Below are 23,485 nucleotides of genomic sequence, written 5' to 3'. Positions count from 1 at the left end.
AATGATAAAATAATATGTGAATAACTTACTGTTTTTTACTTAAAGCAAAACCTTGTTCTATCATAAATCGGTTTATATTTGTCCAATGTTCACGTATCGGTTCTAAAGCTCGCGGGATGTCTATAACTCTGACCCATATTTCTCCTAATGCAATATCATTCTCCTTTGCCTATAAGTAAAACATATTAACAACATGAATTTATAACTAATAGTCAATATTAACTTGAGGATTTACCTGATTTGAGAAATATACTGTAGGATATTTTTTTAATTCTTCAATTAGACGATCACAACTAAATTTAGGCCATATTCCATCTGAAGCACCTAAAGGAACTAAATTGTTCAAACCACAATGCAGAAATCCACATTTTAATTTACCACATTCTTCTTCAAGTACATGTAAACTTTTGATAGGTATCTCGTCAATTGTTTCATTTAAGTCATAAAAGTAAACCTGGAAAAAAAATTACTTATAAAATTTAAGTTCTTTGGAATTTTAATTAATTCAAAACATTTTAGTAATAAAATTGGTATTTAATAACAATTGGTTATTTTTAAGAATAAATAATGTTAATGGTAAATAAAACAACAATAAATATTTATACAAGTGCTTTTTTTTATTAGTATTTGCCTTAAGGCCCCTACAAACCCTATTAATTTTTCATCAATTTAGCGACTGACAAAAATTAAAGTACTTCTAGTGGTTCGATTTAAAAAATGTAAAGATGTTTTAATTGTTCGACAAGTCTGCTTTGCATCAATCGGAGCATATTTTTTATATTTTAGATATTTTTTAATATATTCATATCAAAAATTTATAAATTTATAAAATGTAAAATATTTATTCCCATCAAGAATTTGTTAAAATTGAAAAAGTGCTCCAACCGATGCAAAGTAAACTTGTTTACTAACACAAACATTTTTACATTTTTTAAATCGAACCACTAGAAGTACCTTAATTTTTATCAGAACGACGGCTATTTCACGTCCATAAATTGGTTTTCTAATGACTATAAATGACTTGTGCATGTGTGTGCGTGCGACCATAAACCAGATAAGAAATGACAATGAAGTGTAAATTGATGCGGGTTGCAGGTGATAGTAGGGGAGTGTACACACACTAATGATCATTTACTACACACACAAAGACGATGAGTAATCACAGAAACGAAATAATTGCCTAAACACAACTCCTTAAAAATGACACATTTGCAAGGGTCTTAAATAAGCATAAGTCTTAAGGGGTTAGATTTGGGTCACCATGTAAATATAGAACGACTTGCTAAAATTCAAATTGTGTATACTCTTCCTAAACAAAGTTATAAACCTTTATAATTGGTCACTAACAAGTAACATTTTTAGTTTTTTTCATACATTTTAACTTGAAACTTTATTTCAATAATCTGTTACATAGGTTGAACAATAAGTAAATATGGTTTTTAAAATTAAGTTAAGAATTTGAATATAGTGTTAATTACATTGGCACTAGTCCAATGTGCGACCTACAGCCAAAGTGTGCAATTTACTGCCCAAAGTAAGAATACATCTGTTGATTGGTTAAATTTGTGTCGCAATATGGCTATTAATAAATTTGAAAAGTGATCAAAATTAAGTAGAAAAGATATGATAGTTCAAATCGATAAGTCGTTATTCAAAGGAAAACACAAATACAACCGTGGTCGTCTTCAATGTGGTGATATTAGACTTAATAAGGAAAGTGAAAAGTATAGTGATGATACTGAAGAAGATAATAACACAGTGGGAAAAAATGATGGAACACTTGTATCTGGCCCGTGGGTTTTTGGACTTGGTTGCAAAAGAATATTTTGGAACAACGTTTTTCATCATAGAAAAACGTGACAAAGAAATCTTACTCTCTATAGTTAAAAACAAAGTAGAACTAGGAAGTATAATCCATAGTGATGAATGGAGAGCTTGTTTGTCATTAAACAATGAAGGATACATACACAATACTGTGAATCATCATAAATGATTTATTGATCCCGATACAAATGCCAATACCCAAATCATAGAAGTTTGTGGAAAATACTGAAAAAGCGATATGAAATAAGAGTAAACAGTGCATCTCCATTATTACCTAGACAACATAAAAAGGAGTGGTGGAGAAGATCCCTTCACCCAAACAAGCAAACTATATTTGAAGAATTTTTATCAGACATGAAAGATGCTCTTATAACATAAATTAGGATGAATTCTTATCAGACAAAAAAGGATAAATTACTTATAAGTTATAATAATAACTATAATAATTAATAACTATTAAAAATGTAGTATAGGTCAATAGCTATATGTGGGCCGCACACCGGACCGAAAATGTATATGTACGTCGTACATTGGACTGGTGCCATGACATTTATTTTTCTATTCTGTTAGTTTTTCATGAGATTACTGTCTTTTTATGAATATTATACATACAGTTAACTTTTTTAATGTACTTGAGCTTATAGGTACCTATGTAAAAATTAATTTAAACTTACTGTAACCATATGTTTAGTTATATTTATGTTTATAATTTTTCCTCTATACCAATTTCCATACTTTTTAATTAATATTGCACATAAATCATTTATTTTCCAATCTAATATTGTTTTTTTTTTTTTTTTTATCACCATAAATTTTGTTCATTTTTTCAGTCAATCTGAAATCAGATAAAAAAATATATTTAAAAGGCAACATAACTTATTAAAATGCAATATGATTGCATACTGATAGCATTTGTTAAACCACTACCAGCATTTATGTGTATATAATAATAAGTTAAGTTAAATTATATTTAATGTATGGACAATTATTCTTTAAGATGATGCCTGAAATAGAGCCTGCGTGTGTTGTCTTTGTCTTACAAACGTAAAATATATCAAACTTGAGTCCAGTATAACAAATTGGGCTTAAATATTAGAGTGAAATCACCTGTTATTAAACTTAAATGTAAGAATATTGATCTGTGTTGGTTTTTCGCAATATTTTAATTTTCAAGCAATATATAAGTATTTTTAAAATTAAATATTTTACATACTCATAACTCAATTAAAAATTAAAATATCGTAAATACCTAACAAGAGAACACGGATAATATACTTATCTTTAAGTTTGATCATAGGTTTAACTCTAATATTTATACTAACACTAAATCGATTCTACTGAATGCAAATTTGCAAAAATAAGACGGAATCAACACATAAGAGTTTGGTGTCTTATCGAGTCCAATGCTGGAGACAACAACGCTTCGTCATTGATGTCTGCTGCGTTTAGCCGATGACAACCAGTATTCATCGAATGTTCTATACGTTTTTTAAACAATAATGGAAAGCGACAAAGTTAGGACACTAAAATAACATTGCCATTGAACCGTGTTAAACGTAGAAAAATATAGAGAACAAAACATTATAAACCGTTGTACTTCCAATAATTAGTAGTAATAATAATATTAATTATTTTAATTCAAATATAAATTTATTTGTCAATATACTGTTGTATCACTTGTATACTTACATCTCAGTATTATAATTCATTTTTTTTAGAATTATTTCATCAGGACTGACAATTTTTACGATTGACATTGGCATACCAGGATATTTATTTTTCTTATTTTTCCAACCATGACTTTCATTTTCAGTAACTGATCGCAGCTTAGTAAATGATAAAGTGTCATCAGATGGTAAAATTACTTCTTTCTGTAGGATATTACAATTTATTTACAATTATAATACATATTTTACAAAAGAACAGGACAATATTGAGCACTTAAAATTAGCCCTGACAGCTGTTTAACCCATGAAATCCCCTCCACTCAGTCACAATTTCCAAACATAACTGGTAGGTGTGCTGTCGTAAAACTACACACCGCGCATATAATATAAACCGATATATACAAGTAGACCAAGCAGGATATGTTTGATGAAGATAAGCGTGGCAGAATTTAAACGGTAAAATGTTCTTATAAAAAAAAAAGTATCCTAAGATATATGAAAATAATTTATTAAAAACAGTTTTCATAAAAATTTCTACTTGCATTTCTAGAGTTTAGTAACACTGGTTGCTTCACTTGTTTTCTTGTGTTTGTTTTCTTGAATACGCATGATATAGGATCCATTGTTGTAGCATATCCTTGAGATACAAGTTTACTATTCAAGCAAATCTCAGCTCTTGATGAACAATTATATAAAACAATTTTGTGTGTATCACCATCAACTTCGTGTATGAAAGCAATCAAATCATCATCAGCGTAATCAATCTTTGAACAATTTAAAAATGCAGCACAAGCATTATCACTCCACTTGGTACTTTCTATACCATCAACAGCGGGATTAATATCAGCCAATGATGCCTTTATTACCTATAATTATAAACAATAAGGTATTAAAACAAAATGTAAAACACACATATACATTTAATAACAATTAAAAAAACATCCATGTGATTACGATTGTCTATTTTTACGGAGTAGGACAAAATCTCCCAATTCATTTACACTCTATAAATACACATAATTACACACTAAATATACATTTTTATAGATAAAATTACTATGTTGCAAAAACTTTGGTGTACTATTATATCTTTTGTTTAAATCTTATCTTGGAATGGACATTCGACATTCGTTTGTATAGGAACTCAAATATAATATTACTATAGCAATTATTAGGTTGGTTAATAATTATCTAAAAATATCTTTTATCATGAACCACTTATTATTTCAAAAACCATTAATGTCATCTTAAACTATAAAATAAATAAATTTAAGAGGGAATTTTTTTAGTATATACTCAAAAAAATGGCATGATTTTATGCACAGATTTTTGTCTTTCGCCTCTTCTGGGCATGTGAACAATTTATATGCCAGCCACTCTATAATAATTAATATATCGCATTAATAATCAAATAATTTGATGGTTCTTGGGAAAAACATACTATATATTACTTTGATAGGTACTATAGGTACTATACTGTGAACAATTATTCCATATGAATTGATTAAAACACAATAGACAAACCGATACATCTTAAGATTCAACACTTATCGCTATAAAATAAACCATTTTGGGTCTTTGTATGTTTTTGTTCATATTTAAATTTACAAATGTTCATAATATTATATCACATTATTATCAAAATTACTTTAAAAGATTTGTGCCTGATTAAGATGCCGGAATTCTCCTCAGTAAAAATATTATAAAATGATGAATACGTGTAGTGTTTTTTAATTGGATGAAAGGTTTGAGAGATTACCGATAAATATTATTATATATTTTTTATATTATACTCCGACTCACCAGCTCATAAACTTACTTCAGTGTCATTTTGCAAACATGACTTCAGTATTGAAAAATCGCGGTAGTTGATGAAAATAACTACTTATGAAAAGTGTATGTTTTACACATGGAGAGCAATAAAAATAAAGCAGGTGGTCTAAATTTAAAAAGTATTTGATATAAAAATAAACTATTAAGATGCATACAATTTGTTATTATTATTACATCTAAAGTTAATAAGTTATACTTTTCAGTTTTTCAATAAGTAATAATGATTATTTTTATCAAACAAATAAATGATTATTGTTTTGAATAATTTTTTTAAGAGTTCTATCAATTACTAATCATTTGATTATTTCCATCACTAGTTAAGAAAAATTATCAATGATAATGCTTATCAGTTGATTTTTATCAATTTGACAAAATTAAAAAAAAATGTCTTCAGTAAATATTCTTAGATAATTATTTATAGATTTATTTGATATTAGGGCAATTAAAATGTTACAGGTATAAATTGCTATATAGGTTAGGTGAGGTTAGTTAATATCTTATATTATATAAAAATGAATGTTTGTCTGTCCTATATGCATTCCTGAACGTTTAAATCGATTTTGAAAAAAAAATGTTATGTGTTTTTGAGTGGTTCCCGGGATGATATAGATTCACAGTTAGACACAGTAGATCCAACCAGGTGGTCAAACAGGGATTTTGAGATTTATAATGGACATTCTTGTTTATAAACGGTTACTATTGGTTATAGAAGAAATAATTAGTAGAAATCAGTATTAACTATTTTGTGGTTGCCATACAAGCTTGCATAAAATCAAATTTCGAACATTGCCTACCAAGGTGGCTGAGTTACACTTACTGCAGCGAGTTACACACTAAAGGAGTTGAACAATCATAATTTTTAAAAAGTTGTCATTTTTTTATGGGCAACAAAATGCGCGGATTTATTTTTATACATTTGTTAAATCATTTCTAAAATATTTTTTAAAACAATTTACAACTATGTCATTGTAAAATTAAACTTACAAGCGGAGGTGTCTTAATGAGGTTTTTATCGAGTACTCTTAATTCATCCCATGGCAATGTTTCTGAATTGCCAAAATCTATATAAAAAACAGTAACCAAGCGCTCTTCAGGCAAACTTGTTATCTTTGCACGATGCCAATGACCATCAATAGAATATCTAGCTGCAACAGCCATACCTAAAAAGAATAGAAATATTAAACGTATAATAATAGTACTATACAATTTGTTTTAACCAAGGTAAAAAAAGTACCAATTTGTGGTGTATATAATAAATAGTTTTTATGCGTATTTTCTGCAGTAGGTATGTATATTGTTTTTAGTGTATTCATAACTTCTTCTAATTGGGCAGTATCATCACCCTATTATATAATAAAAATTACAAATGTATAAAATCTTTGTTTAATACATGTTTAATGTATGCATGTATATTGTATATTTACTATTCGCATATAAAACTCCGTTGGTGAAATGAAGTGGCATAAGATAACAGAATATCTTTTTTTTTCTTCCAGTTTTAAATTATCAGGCAATGTTATCATATTCAAAAGTTCTTGATGCTAAAAATAATATAATTTTAAAATGTATAAAAAAAATTAAACAATTAATATACTCACCAATTGTTTGTTCACATAATACTCATAAGAACCATATCCCAAAAAAAACATAGCATCGCGTATGGACAGCGGATAAATGTCTCCATTCCAAACTACATCAACCCCGATACGTAAATCTTTTATTTCCAAAGGGTATATAAAATATAAACCTGTCTTTAGTGACATCAAATCATCGAATAATATGAATGCTTCATTTGACCACCCAGTTGTATATTTTGGCTTCAAATCATATATGGCACAATTATAGGCTAATGGTGGTATTGATACAACACTTACTGGCACACTTCTAATTCTGCAAAGTTAAAAAATACAAATTAAATAATATAATTATTCATTACAAAATCTATTTTAGATTCAATATATGGCACAACATTTTTTGTTTAAGCCTCCTCATGAATAATTTTATAGTTTTACCAATGGAATAACAAAACCCTGGCAATTTAACCAATAGTTCATAATGAGAAGTGACTACCTGTCGGCTGTTAAAGTCTCCATAAAACCGTAATCGATAAAGTGTACTCTGAACAAATCTGTATTATTTTCGTTGAAGGTGAGGAGTACAACACCTCGGCACCATTTATTAGCTGATGTTTTTACGGCGTACATAATGGTATTATCTGGAAATCAAACCCAATGCATCGTTAATAAAATACAGTTCTATATGATAGCATATTATATTAGTAAAGAGCCTTTAAAAGGGGGCGGTGAATACTTTTTTGGTTGAAATGAGAATGTTCGTTTATTAGGTAGACAATTCCAATATAGTTTTATGTTTACCTAGTATGTTTGTGTTAATGTTAAACTGATAAATTTAGGGGATTATTTAAAGAAAAAACATAATTATGTTGTTTTTTGCACTTCAATTAAATAACATTCAATAACATTTCCAAAAAAAATCAAAAATTAATCTCAAGCTTTTTACTTTTGTTACAAAAATACTGTAAAAACACTTATTTATTTTTTATAAAAATTATTTTGACTGAAAGTGTTTCAGTGGCGGATACAAATAGGGGCCTATTTTGCCCCACTTAGACTGTTGTTTATGTTATTTTTATATATTGGGCCGAAAAAAAGGTAATTTAATTTTTCAAAATTCGACCCCCCCCACTGTTAACCACTCCTACTTGAGATAACATGAGTAATAAAAACAAAATACAAAGTATAAAGGACTACTACAATTCAATTCAGCTGTTTTGTGAATCAGTAAAATTATATAAATATATTTGTTATTGCGTAATTTTAAGCTAAATTGAAAAAAAGGCTTTAGGCAACAATTAACCAACAAAACTATTTCAAAAAATCAGAACAGCTATTTCTCCAGAAGCTCGTTTGGACATACGGGAAAAAAGTCCCAGGCAAAAAAAATACGAAGACAAATATAAAACACCGCTGACTTATTATAAGTCGAGCATATCCTAAGAAATTTCAAAGATAATCTGAGTTAAGTAGGTATTACTGGAGACATGACATTGTATAAAAATCAACACTACTTTGAGTATGATAATTTCTGGTTCTGATGAACGATGGTTTGCGTTTTATTACCAATGTAAAAAAATAAGTATTTCTGTTCGCTGCATAGGCGCAATTAATTGTCACAACACAGTTTTTCAATCATATTGTAGTTTAAAATATCAATTATTAGGATCTGTGCTGTTGATACAATTTTAGCCACCCCCCCCCCTCCCCCTTTGACAAATTTCACTTGTTGCACCAATGGTCCGCTGTTGTTAATTTTTAATTAATATTAATGTCAAAAACAAACAATGGTATTGTGTAATTTATAATCAACGTTTTTATTTTAAATAATGTGGTTTTCGGACACCCAGCAAATAAAAACTACAATACTGCTTCTAAATATCCTGTCCACAAATCACCCCTAGTTCAAAACTCCTCTTTAAAAAAAAAAAAAAAACGATTCGATAATAAGAATTATTTTTAACTTGTTCTTTATCCGACAACAAAACGTTTACAAGCCACCGACAACATACGTCATTGTCATTACAGTGATTTGACCAGTGTCAACTCACCTATTTCCACGTGATCCACCGGTACAGCGCCGCGTTTTGATTTCACGTGTCTGTTCAGTTCGCTGTCGACCATATCCAACACGTCCGAATTGGCGTTAAGCTGCACATAAAAGTCGGACGGGCTGTTGAGGTGCGACACGACTACGAGCTCGACTTGGTTTTTCACGATCTCCTTGACGACCTGCGATTGCGGTGGACCGTCGACGACGGAAGCGGCGGCGGAATCACAGGAAGTGTTGTCGTCATAGGAATCAGCGGCGACGTCAGCAAAAGAGGCTCCGGCGTCAACAGAAGAGGCTCCGGCGTCAACAGAAGAGGCTCCGGCGTCAACAGAAGAGGCTCCGGCGTCAACAGAAGAGGCTCCGGCGTCAACAGAAGAGGCTCCGGCGTCAACAAAAGAGGCGGCGGCATCAGCAGAAGAGGCGGAGACATCACCAAAAGTGGCAGCGGCCTCTGCACCGGAAACCGCCGAATAATTGCTGCTGATTGACATCGTCGAAGACAACATGCTCGAGACAGACGACGGCCGTCTTTCGGACAGCGCTATAACACATCACAAGACGGAAGTAAAGGTAAAATGTATACCTACCTAGATACGAAATTTAGTGATTACCTTTAATCATTTTATTATGATTGATATTTATATATTATGCACTGGCGTGATGAAGAGGACCAACTTTTTTTTTTAAAAAAAGGATTAGTATTGGAACTTTTAACGCGAATTTAAATGTATTTAAAAATCCCAATTAAAAGTATTTTGTAGTGGTACCTATTATAGTCCGATATCGTTGGCTCGAGCAATTTACGATTGAGCAGGGTCCTTCTTATCGGCGATACCTTCTGAGACTACAATTGTGCGCGTATGCATCGTTTTTACCTCCATAGAACGTACCAAATATCTATTCAACGTATATATATTCACAAGACTTGTAGGCGACCCTATGTCCCTATGTTACTATAGTATAGGCAAGGTGTATTTTTTTAAAATTATTTTGATGAATCTATACCGTAATAGTAAATTATTAATTACTTTTTACTGTCGATACCAAAAAAACTTTTTATCACTAAGAAGTTATTAGTTATATTTTAGTCTATTTTTATATATTTTTTTTAATTAACTTAATTATACATTTCTATATAATATAATATGTACAACAGGGTGTGGATACAAGGGGGCTAAGAGACTTTAGCCTTCATTTATTTAGTAAATTTAAAAGCAAATAAAATAAAACCTAAAATAATCTAAGTAGGTAATCAGCAATCAAATCAAAATAACCAACGTGCACCGACACTTTCAAATTTTATTTATATTATTTATAATAGAAAAACTTGACAACGTTCGCTCCCAATTTCACACCCTGTTATATACAAAGGGTCAACATTCAAGGTAAACAGTTATTTTAGTAATTTTAGGTATTTAAGTACAAACATTTTTATAACATCTATAGAATATATAGTGTCTTCTAGATGAAAGGGTGTCCCTAACATTAGACTAAATGTCTACCCATGATTGATTTGTTGATATAAAGTGATAACGTCGAATGTCTCTTACCGGTGTTGTCATCCGAGTTCAGTCCGATCGTAGCGCTCAAGGTGTATTCGGGCAGAAGGTCGGGTGAACATCCCAGTACGTATTGATCGGATGTGTCGATATCGAAAAGCACGCAACGCTGAACGGCATCGTAAATATGTTCATCGAACATGATCGATGATTCGGCTTTGTTCTTCTTCGCCAAGTAATAAGTCGTGTCCAGCATGCTTTGAATGCCGGCAATGTGATCCACCATCGCGATGGACGAATAATTATTGCTCTTCAACAGCACGTCTAAGAGGTTCAATTTGCTTTGCAGATCCTAGAAACACCACCCCAGTCGAGCAAATATAATACAAATAAGTATGGGCACAATTATTATAGCATAAAACGTATAACAGGTGTGTAGTCCCGTCAAGCTTATAAAAAAAAAACCGGGGAAGTCGCTCTGCTATGTATAGTAGGTGTTGAGTATTCAAATTGAATTCATTGAAATCATTGCATAGGTACGAAAAATAATTCTGAGATAAGACTTGTTAGTCAGTTTAAGTATATTTCTAAAGATATTTTATTATATATTTTTATTGATATCAGTAAAGAAAAACAATATTTCTATCTAAAACCGATTTTGCGTAAAAATTCCAATTTATCCCTATTTTTGTTTTGTTTTCATAATTATTTTGAAAAGCACAAACATTTTTTCGCCAATGTATCAAATCTAATTTATTTTTTGAAACCACACTCAAAGTTGAAGATTGAAACATTTTTAATGATAGAAAAAGCTGATGACAGACAAAAGAAACACATAATTGTAAAACATATACAATTACTGGTCATGATAGGTTAAAAAACAGGGTTTCGAACGATTTGTAATATTACATTGAAAACGTACACAGTAAAATTAACATTCAACAGGTTTTTATAAAAACATATAATTATTATTATAATTTCATTATAGGTCTATTGATATATTATTTTGATGTAACTGATAGTCAACAAATTACTTTTATCCAAATATTTTTTCAAATTTAATTATAATCACATGATTTGAATGGAAAAAAGTGGAAGAAAAACTCCGCATATTGGATAAAATGTTCTAACATTGCATTATCGCGCCATACATAGATCGAAACTATACACTGCACAAGTCACAACATAATATAAATATATCCTATAAATAATTATTCTTACGTCTATGAAACTGCTTAGTTGGCCAACCACATGGGTCATAGAGTTGGTGGAAGACTGTTCAGCTTTATCAATCATCCAAAATAACCGTTGTTCCAAACACTGTAAAGTTCCAATTACAGAAGATACGTATGTTGATATACATTTCTTATTCTGTTCGTTTTTATTTTTCTTAAGATTAGAACATCGATGTTTTTGCACCTTTTCATTGAACTTCTAAAATAAAATAAAAATAATTACAATTAACTAAAAATAATATATAGGTACCATAAATCGTGTTAATAATCAATATTACGTGGACATTTTTATAGCTTATTATTATTATTATATTAAAATAAATATAGACACTAAATGACGCAAACAGAACATTGTAATTTGTAGTTAGGTAAAAAATTAACGATGAAAATTAACCAATCTTTATAATTGGTGCTCTGGTGAGCCAGAAGAAGACTTAATCAAGAGCGGATATAAACGCAATTTTTTGAGATTACAATTAATTGTATTTCATTTAGGTACTTATATTGTTTCTCAATGCCAGTTATAGATCAACTACATTTTAGTTGTATTATCGTTTATTTTATACAAATTAGACACGTAATATACTGATTCTTCGTATTATTTTAATACATTTTTTTCTCTACTCGGCCATATAATTTACATTAATAAATACCCCGGTTAAGTTAACCTGCAACTAGTTAATAGTTACAATTCGTATGCTAACCTTTTCTAAGATATACGTTAAAAGAGTAAGCGCATTATATAACCATATAATATATTATTTTGGTTTTTTTTTTTTAATATATGCGTAGGTAGGTAACAAAAAATATTTTGTTACAAACCATTACCATTCATATGTATATGTTATTATAATGATATTGATACAATATAGTGTATTATATTATGTTTATAGGGTATCAATACCCTTCCACTCCACTTCCCCTTCCGGATCTTTTCTTATTGCTCTTTCGAGTTGCCGAGGCCACGTTAAAGCAGTCTCATGACCGGTCATGGGCCTAGCACGAGTGAGCCGTCAACCGGCTTCCTTGTATGTTCTCGATAGACATGCGTACGATTCTTTTCTCGATGAAACTTAATCGTTACATGTTCGTTTAGAACAATTTTATAAAACTTAATTTATTAAATTTAACAATTAAACCATGTATTTTTCAAATTTGTTTAATATAATTTTAGTGTGCTCAGTGCTCTCGGTCATCTTCATACCAAATATTGGTAAGTGATATATTTATAAAATATAATTGTAAGCTTATGGTAACTAAACAAATTATTAATTAAAAACCAGGGTTTTATCCAATCCAAGAATTAAATTAAAAACAGATGGCCATATTTGTGGTTTAGAGTATTTCATACTATTTTCATGTATATACGAAATTTTAATTTAATTTAAAGCCATCTATAATATTATGTTATTGATGGTAGGTTTGTTAAATAGAGCATATAAGTATTTATAAAAAATTACACTTTAACATTTGATTAATATAAAAAATGTGATCTGCCAATATAGATATAATAACTATAAAAACCAATTGTCACTCACAAATAGAATATTATGATTTTAGTCAAAAAACAATATGTATAACCGTTACATTATTTGTCAATTTAGAGTATTTATCAAGTCTTAGTTCAATCAGTCTGTATATAAGAACAATGTGGTAGGCATTCACAGTGTGTTTAGAAAGGGAGAATTTAAATCAGAGTGTCATATAATAAGAACTATATGTACTTAGTATAACTTTAAAGTACACCATTAGACGCGTTGTTTGTATCTGAATGAACGACTCACAAAGAAACAGGTTTCCAGTATAAGTTATTATTTGGAATATCGCCAGTCAATGTGGGGTGGGAGATAACGAAACCTGTTCTTTGGAGATCGAGCACCCTAGATTTAATGCAGGAATAAAAAGGACGAAAATAAATAGACCTTTTTGTCAATTCAAACATAATTCGCAAATTTTGGGTACAAGGTCTCGTAGGTGTAGGTGTAGGTAGCTTTTTTCGAAAGGTTTTAGCCACGCCTCCGAGTCACGTATCTAGAACACTCGGCACACACAGCTTCGGGGCAAGCACGACTTCGTTATTAATAACGATTGTGATAAAATAAAGAATAACATAATAAAAACGCCCACCGGGCGCACACTGACAGTGGAAAGTGACGAAAAACGGGAGTCTACAACTCGAGAGTCCCCTAATAATGTTAAGGTCGAAACTATAAACACCGCGACTATAATATACAATAGCCTAAAGTTTGAACTCTGGCAAACAATAAAAAAAATTTTATTACATAGGTCCGGTGGTAATAGCGATCGATTACTATATTATCATCGGATCGTTTCCTCAAAAGTGATTAACCTCGCTAACTACATACATGTTTATCACATTAAACTTGAATTGTCGTTGACTTGCAGTCATCAAATATACACAGCTTCTTTGGATTGGCTGCAAGCACAATACGATGATCAAACAAGCACACACACACGCACGTGAGCGCGGTTAGGAGATAATAAAATATATTACTATTATATATCATGCAGTCTCATTAATACGCGGACACAAGATCCACATATTATACACGTAAAGTAGGTATAATTCGGGTTATAATAATAAATGACCTGTGAGGTCACGTCTGTGTTCGGGCGCACGCCAACGCGTGCCTAAGAATTATTATGAAACATAGAAAATAAAAACGTTACGCAGCCACTTTCAAATGGGTCTATTATTCAACGTTTGACCCGAGACACAGACAGTGTCGGGTTGAATTGACAATGTAAATACGCAGTAGTGGCACATAATAATAAAGCGATGTACAAAAATTTGATTTGATAAATAAATAATGTCGTTTGGTTGTGTACAGGAGGTTCGGAAGATGGCAAGAAATCTAAGAGCGCCAGAGCGTTGGAGACGCGAGACGCCGGAGGAGACGACGATGCGGACGGTTTGGACCAAAGAGATAAACTCGAGGACGATGACGAGGAAACGACCAAAGTACCGCCGGGATTTCTGAGTCCGTCCGTGAGGGAATACTTGGAACTAGGAAGGTCGATTCCAGGTATAGTTGTCATGCTATTTACACGGTTATAGGTTAGCTGACCGAATTACGATTATACCCGAAACATGGTTAGTTAATAGTTGCGATATATTGTCATCCTTAATATTAATATTGAATAATTATTATAATATAATAACAGTGATTAATATCTGCGAGACATGAGTCGGCATTACTAACGTAATGTACTGAATAATGAACATACTATAATGTGTCACCGCTGCCTCGCTGCCAAATAATTGATATGGCAGCCAGCACGCGCGCAAATATTACCTAATGGTGTTTTGTTAACACGTTATTCAATGGAATATCATCCGAGAGAAAGCTAATTGAAGATCCATGATCAGTGGTTCAAAAATTGCTGTTAACCGAAATTCTAGGCATTTGCATAATATCGAGAAAAAAAACACAGGGCAAAAATGTAATCGGGAGTTTTTGCATAATATGATTTTATGCCTGCAAGTAGATACACGAATTTGTACAATTATCGAAATCGATACAACCACGAATTAGTTGTATTAACTATTTTATTTTATAATCTTTAAAAAATTTATATAGAAAAGATTTCAAAAATTTTTTGAAAGAATGCGCGGCTTTACTTTTGATTCGTTGTTTTATTTTGTCATCATATCTATAAGTACATATTATATTATATTTAAAATACGTTTCAAAGGTAAATAGTCAAATACTCATCATAGAAAATTCAAGAGCACTGTTTTTATTATATTTACGAATCCCTCATACTTTATCAAATATGACGGCAACAATGACTAAATTGAACGTTATAATATTCAAGTATACCCGTATAGGTTTTTGATGAAGTTACGCAACCAATCGAATGCGAATGAATACGATGTCCATATTTTAATATTAAGCTTCACACGTAATAATATTAAACACGCGCTGAATATTAAAATAAATATAAACACTTTCTAAGAGTGCTGCTGACGATACGAATTCGACAAATTGCAACGAAACGTGGATATAAATTCTATTTGGGATATCGAGAAAAAAACATTTTGTTGACAACATTTTAACGACATCGCCATTAAAAAAAGATTTGTACTCGTTGCATGCTTTGAGCTTGAGGACATAGGATAATATATATGTATATATATATATATATTTATTTAACGAACGCACGCGAAGGTGTACCCACTACCCAATAATATATTATATTATTATAATATTATGCGACGCGATGACAAATATTTTACACGGTATAATAATAAGAACAATAGACGTGAGGCGGTATCGTAACGCTGTATTATTATTTATTGCACTCGATAGAACGATTTGTATTTAATTTTTACTTTAGAAAGGACACATAATAACACGCGGGCTGTATAGGTATATAAGAATGATAAACCTATTTGATATTTCGTGTACATTAACGAATTACAGCTGATGTACAGAATATAATGCTGCAGCCGCAGAAGGACACAAATTGATGATTTTTGGTACAAATATTTCAAGGTCTGCGTCGGCGTTCGGTTGCAACGTATATATATATATATATTATATATTTTCACGGCGATAATATAATATATATATATATGTATAGTGAAATGTATACATACATATTAATATACTATTATGATACGCGCGAAAATTCACATCTAATAACTCGTCTCGAACGTCTTAATATGGATCATTATTATTAACCTTAACGAGTGAATGTAGATCGCATGCGGCGGCGGGACCGTAATTAACTTTAATATCAAAACATTATAACCACGGTACATATTGGCTTTTTGTGTCCCCATCACCCAGACTTCCGAGAATCGACACGTCGAATCAACAATCTCTGATTTATTACAGTCAATTATGGTTATTATTATAAACTGCAAATCGATTTGCATATTTAACTTACGAGTAGTGTTAAGCGTGTTTTTTAACTAGGAAATATAATATTTTAACGAGTACCTATACAGTCCTACTCGTATAATAATAGTAATAGTTTCGGTCTTTCACCAACCCAATAACAGTTGTTAGAACAATAACACATTTATATAATCCACTAATAAATGTACACATATTATTACCTATTATATTGTATACATTATAATCTTTGATGTGATATACTTGGTACGAATCGAGAAGTCCGGCGGCGGTTTCTTATTCTAATTAAAATAAACGAAATTAACAAATAACAGAGATAAAAAAAAAATAGTTTATATAAGATTAAACGTCAGACTAAATACGAAACTCGACCGCCGACGCATGTAGTTGAAATCGGAGCGGTATGGATTATTATTATATATTATTGCTTTCGATTTGGAGTTCGAAATATTTGCAAACGCCTTACGGGCATTTGACAGCGAGTACTTTTGCAATAGGCACACGACAAGCGTAATAATTAACAGCGCAGGTCACATTTATAGCACCTATAGGTACGCACGTATGCAGTCTGAAGGATTTTAATATTATCATATTTTACATTTTAAATTAAAATATTAAATAAATAAACACTGTGGACCTAGGACGTGTAAGGTGTGTGGAGAAATGGTTAATTTTAAAACATTTAAAATTAAAATTAGCTGTTTGACCAAATAAAGAGCACATGATTAATCCCTCGAATTAAGACGAAGATAATCATGTATATTATGTATTTGCGGGGCAAAGAATGTGGAATGAACCCAACCGACCGAGGAGTCTTCTCATTTATATATCTTCTGAAAAGCATTTTTTCACGTAAAATGTTTACCCCCTGCCTGGTTTCTTCGATGTCGCTTTGCCAGAGCAGTAGAGCATATAGCAGTTGTTTATAAATATTACTTTAATAACGAACCAACAACTGACAACTAACATTTGTTTTTGAATATATTCTATGACTAATGATTTTTTTTAAATATTTGTTTAGTCATTACAATATCTTAAGTCATAACTGCCATAAATTATTATTATTTATTATTATATTATATTACATTACGAATTTCCGTCATACATCATCAATTATTTTCCAAAGTCAATAATAAATACTTATTTTAGCTTCACAATCTTTTTATGATTTCGACCCATCTGGATGGTGTTTGCATTTAATTATTATTGTAAAGATATAAATAAATAAATAACTGTACAAGACAACTAAAACTATGGTGTGTGGATACCACTCTGATCCTTAGGCTTCAAGACAACCTATACCCAAATCGCGCCTACGTGATCAATCCGGTGGTACAATATGTCACCACTTCCGACTTTCGGGAAACATCAAAAATGATATTAAAATTTTAAGTAAACCATAAATCGCGATAATTATTACACACAGACATACCAAACTAATTGGCAATTGTGTAATATTTTAATAACACATCGGCATAATTACACTAGAAACTACGAAAAGTGACATTTGCATTTTGCAACGACTTCTGTACCACACATAATAGTTATATAACATATACTCTATATAATATAATATATAGCTTAGGTTATAAATTATGTCGGTTGATATTTTGTAACGTTGAACTCTCACCTCTGTACAGCACTTGACTTGGAGGTGACCAACTTTTGTCTTGATCGTACAATATATTGCGATTAGAATGTAGTAAACGGTCGTAAATTAGTTATACAATTAAAAACTTAAAAAATCAAACTTATAGGAATATGCTAACATTTCGTCCCCGTTGCAGGCAAGCCAGGCACGGACTACCCGGTACTGGCCGTGGTGCCGTACACCGACTTCTATTGCGACGACCAACCGTACCCGGGCTTCTTCGCGGACGTGGACACCAGGTGCCAGGCCTGGCACTATTGTGACATCGACGGACGGCAGGCGTCGTTCCTGTGCCCGAACGGCACGCAGTTCAGCCAGGCCGTGTTCGTGTGCGACTGGTGGTTCAACGTGCGGTGCGATCTCAGCAAGGAGCTGTACCACATCAACGAGCGACTGTACCGGACCACGCCGCGACCGGACAGGCCGCACAGAGTGCTCACCAAGGAGCTGCTCGACCAGATATTCCTCTGATCGGCCACCACACCATTTATATACATATCATAATTGTGTTTAACGCCTATATATATATATATAAGTACAGGATTTACGATTTATACTTTTTAAATACGCGATATAACAAGAAGTTCGCGGTTGTTCGATTGATAAGTAAACTAAGTGTATCTAGAAGATATAAGGCAAATTTAAATGTAATTTCCGTAAATAAAACTGTCAAATTTGTCAGATGCCCCTCCCCCCATGCATCACACTCGGAGCGACGTCTTTACTCTCCGAAATACTATCGTTATCTCATTTAAATAACGTAACAGTTTTTCTGATAATTTTTTTTATGTACTTATATATAATTATGCTCGTAATTATCCGATAATAGCTGAAACTAGAAAAGATTAGGTAAGCGGCTTATATAAATAAGCGCGTAAACGCTCAATTTGGTTTTGCTCCCGCGTAAAATTTTGAAATATATATACTATAAATCAAGTAAACTTTAGAAAGTGACCATGGTGCCTGCGGCTTTATACAGCAACCTGTCAACAGAACGTCCACTGCCACCGCAAACATATGATGTTATAATATCGATAATCGACAAGACCTTTGACGTACATATTTTCTAGAAAACCGCGTACGCCCATAGCGATATCATTTTTATAGCCCGCGACCGTCACACGACTAAAACCGAATAAAATTTAATTTGCACATATTTTTATGTGCATAATACGCTATAATGCTATATAATAGTGCATTACACACCGCGGCGAGTGACCCCATATCGTGACGACAACCGCCCACCAAGCGAACGGCGGTTGACATCCCAACCGGGGGGGTCCACGCCACTCATATCGCCTATATGTAATATACTAACATGATATTAAATGTCAGCTATAGGTTCACGAAATACTATCACACTGCGACCGAGATAATATTATAATTTTTGCAACCGAAAGTTTTATACCTACAACTAAAATATTATAAAATATATTATATTGCAGGTCTGCAGGAGTCGACAATATTATATACACTACATAAACACTCCGTTCGCGATAATCTTTCCAACTAGGTATAATAATATAATACGATCGGAAAAAAACTTACGATCTGCGCGGTTCATAAAAGAATATTGTTATACGCACGTTAAAGAGAATAATCGTTTCAACTACAGACAGTACCTCTACATGGACACACCACATTAGTGTTGTATGTAAATCGGACGCTCGCGCATACCGCGTTTGCATCATTTGTTGTACAATAAGACGCGTACCTACTTACGTATATATAATACTATTGTCTTAAGGTCACCGCTTGTAAATATATTCGTTTTGTAGGCTACAGAAACTATACATGTGTAAATAATACAGCAACTACATGCGTAAATAATTATCGTCATATTTCTAAGCTAATAACGATTTCCAGAATGATTGCATTTAAATCGTTACAATATAAATCTATATTCATATTATACCTACTTAACATATTATATGGACGTTACACACATTATGTGCGCAATTATTGTTAGGTCGATGACTATATTATAATTTAATATTTATAACATGTCATATTATATATATATATTTTTTTAAATGTCTATTATCTAATAGGAAAATCGCCTTTCTAGATAGGTGACATATTATATCTTTATACAACTTGTTTTTTTTTTACCCCATTTTATATATATTAACTATACCATATTATATTTATTATTTAAGTACTTAATTAATAATTTAAACGAGGAATCCACCGAACACTATATTTTAATGAGAAATATAAATATTTTTGTGATTATATATAGGATGTTATAAACATAATATTTTAAAATATATGTATTTCATATAGGTAAAACAATAATTAATACATATAAAACACATTGTATGAAAGAATTTTCTTTTGTTTATTCAAAACTAGATATTTAAAAAAAAGGTTATTGCTGGGTAAATGCTAAATGCTAAATAAATTATAATCGACAGACAGATATAATAGATTTAATCCCTACGATATTACACCAGATTTTAGTGCAATTAACAATATATGATTTAATTATTATTATATTACGTAACTACATGTCGAACAAAGTATGTTATTCATTATTCAATATATCAAAATAATGTATAATGTATCAAATACATGTTACACAAACATACAACATATAAAATGTTCAGTTATTTATTTAACATTTATGTAATTATATTATTACTTTATTTAAAACGGCACATTTTAATCGAACGCACCACAAATTGTATAGTATTTAATATGCTCAAATAACAATAACATAGTTATTAATTTTTACTTGTATATTTTCTGTTAAACACGTACAATTTAGAAATAATATATAGATAATTATAGTTAGGTATTTAAGAATTATGATTATTAAGCACCAACACACATTTTTTGACTATTTAAAAAAAACATTAAAATTCACTTAACAGAAAAGACGATTGTAGGACAATTTCTGATTTTTGTTAAAATATACCTAACGGAAATATTAAATCTTTTATATTTGTTTTTGAAAAGTATACGAAGTTATTTAAGTTTTCTTGAAACGTCAAGTATTTAAGTTATACAACAAAATAATATATTATGTAACGTAAAGTATTTTATGTTTAAATATTATAATATTATTATATAATATACCTAAATCATAATAATATCTGAAGTTCAATAACTCAATCGTATTATAATCGGAGATAAATTTCAAAAAAAAAAAGTTAATTACGTAGATAATTATTATTAGTGCATGTATAAATCGAACAAAAATTTAATTTTTAAGTTTATTAAACAATAATATATTGAACTTTCAATATTCGAAATATTTTATTTTACATTTTACATTTTCACATTTATACATTTTTTAATTAGGCTTACATATAAGTCTAACCGTTTAAGAGTTAGGATACATATAATAATGTAATTTAACGATTGAACTAATAAATTTAATTTTATAAGCAGAACGGGGTTTTTAATGTTGAAAAATTGTCAAAAGATAGTAAAATGTAACGCGAAATTTGTTATTTTCGGAGATAATTTGTTTTAAAACTATGTTTAAGTACCTAAAATTATGCGAGGATAGAAACATCAAATTTCAATTAAAATTGTATTTATTTTACTATACTAAATGTGATCGATTATCCATTTTCAGAATATTTGTGTACACTACCATAGACAATGCTGTGAACCAAATTATTAAATACATACTATTATATAATATAACTATTTTTAATTTTATAATAGAGAATAGTGATTATTAAATTATATTTGTAATATTCGTAATGTACATAATATTATACAATTTATATACATTTCCTAAAATGATTCTGTTACATCGTTCATACGCACTACTAAATACCAATACAGCAATTGAGTAATTCACGTATATAGGTACTGTAATATGTAAGTATAGTTAAATTAAGTTAGGACAAAAATTAATATAGTAAAATTATTTTATTACTTCATATAGGTACATGGGTAATTAAATAGTACGGTTTAGTTAAATATTTGAAAAAAATAACGTAAGGAATCGTTATAATAATATTTAATCAACAATTTGGTTCACATTTCTCGTAAAATATGGTAATTAACCATTTACAGATAATTAAAAAAAAATAAATGTTTACAATATTGCACAATCTCGTACAGCTGTACGCGTATTAATAATGTACGGACGAATCATCAATTAATACTGCACATACCATATTATACTACGTTATACAAGCGTTTTACGTTTCACACGATTGCGCTCTCGCCGACCACCTGCAGTAGACCACAGACCCATGGCCGGTACAATCTTTGCTGAGGTCACTGATATAAGACAACAATAATTTTTATTTTTAATCCTAATACAACGATACTCGAGAAATCGATACACTATCACGGTGCACTCGTTATATTATGTTAATCGCCAGTGTGTCTTCGTAGTTTTGTCGTGTGTACCGGCGGTATGGGGTTATATTACAAATAGGTAAGTATATAAACGCATACGTGTACCGTACACGCGAACCGATTACTGTGCAAGGCTACAACTGCTCACACGTACAAAAGTAAGTGTAGAAAAAGGCAGCGGATCTAGCCCGAGATATTTGACATATAGATTTTAAAATTACATAATTTCTTCTTGAAAACAACAGATGGTTTAAGAAAAAAGTATCATCACCCAAATATAAACATATTTATCAGTCTTGACGATCAACAGTTTTCAGTGATAATAATATATCCGCAGACAGTTCGTTCTGCAGGTTTTTAGATCTTATAATGAGCGTTAAAAAATATAATATCAGAACTGACGTCCAAAGCCAACATATTAAATACTGTTATGAACTCCCGAATATTACGTGAATATCACATGTTTTTTTAACGTTAATAATAAGGTTCATTGAAATTGTAAAACAGAAAAAGTGTGTTGGACGATGACCGTGAAGGATCCGCTGAATAAGGGTTTTGCGCAGTGGAACTCAGTACCTACTTCTGACGACAGTTAAAAAGAGTCCCTTTCAACAAATGAGGATTAACACGTGCTTACAAAATCATACATTTTATATGCATTAGGCATTATACATACAATATGTGAAAAACTTAAAACTTTATGGAGACATTAGTCGCATCGGAAATTTTTTCCCACTTAAGCCCTGAGAAACGCTCCATCCAAATATTCCAAATATCCAAGGCTACCAGACGATTTTAAATTTTAACAAAACTGAAATTAAAAACGTAATATTGTAACTTTAATGACTGTCAAACCACGAGTTCTAAGCAAATCTATAATATATGGAATAAAAAATCGCTTCCAACAGACGAATTTTCAAATAAAATCGACATCGTT

General features: G+C 30.9%; 2 protein-coding genes across 2 annotated transcripts in view; one reads left to right on the top strand and one right to left on the bottom strand.

Moving 5' to 3' along the window:
- Positions 1-23,485, bottom strand: part of LOC132945658 (uncharacterized) — a 56,822-nt gene that overhangs the window by 7,550 nt on the left and 25,787 nt on the right. Inside the window, 14 exon segments of the mRNA XM_061015426.1 lie at positions 30-169; positions 236-454; positions 2,499-2,600; positions 2,602-2,659; positions 3,514-3,695; positions 4,034-4,357; positions 6,309-6,484; positions 6,559-6,667; positions 6,749-6,865; positions 6,923-7,214; positions 7,395-7,539; positions 8,950-9,492; positions 10,502-10,802; positions 11,672-11,884. Coding sequence (XP_060871409.1) covers positions 30-169; positions 236-454; positions 2,499-2,600; positions 2,602-2,659; positions 3,514-3,695; positions 4,034-4,357; positions 6,309-6,484; positions 6,559-6,667; positions 6,749-6,865; positions 6,923-7,214; positions 7,395-7,539; positions 8,950-9,492; positions 10,502-10,802; positions 11,672-11,884 — 2,921 coding nt within the window.
- On the top strand, positions 12,674-21,887 carry LOC132945122 (uncharacterized). The gene is made up of 3 exons (XM_061014772.1): positions 12,674-12,898; positions 14,538-14,732; positions 18,359-21,887. The coding sequence occupies exons 1-3, from the start codon at positions 12,826-12,828 to the stop codon at positions 18,691-18,693; spliced, it is 603 nt and encodes a 200-aa protein (XP_060870755.1). The 5' UTR covers positions 12,674-12,825; the 3' UTR covers positions 18,694-21,887.

Source organism: Metopolophium dirhodum, chromosome 5, assembly GCF_019925205.1.
Source record: "Metopolophium dirhodum isolate CAU chromosome 5, ASM1992520v1, whole genome shotgun sequence".
NCBI classification, from domain to species: domain Eukaryota; kingdom Metazoa; phylum Arthropoda; class Insecta; order Hemiptera; family Aphididae; genus Metopolophium; species Metopolophium dirhodum.
Note: the sequence above shows the minus strand (reverse complement) of the source record. Positions and strands in the feature narration are given on the sequence as shown.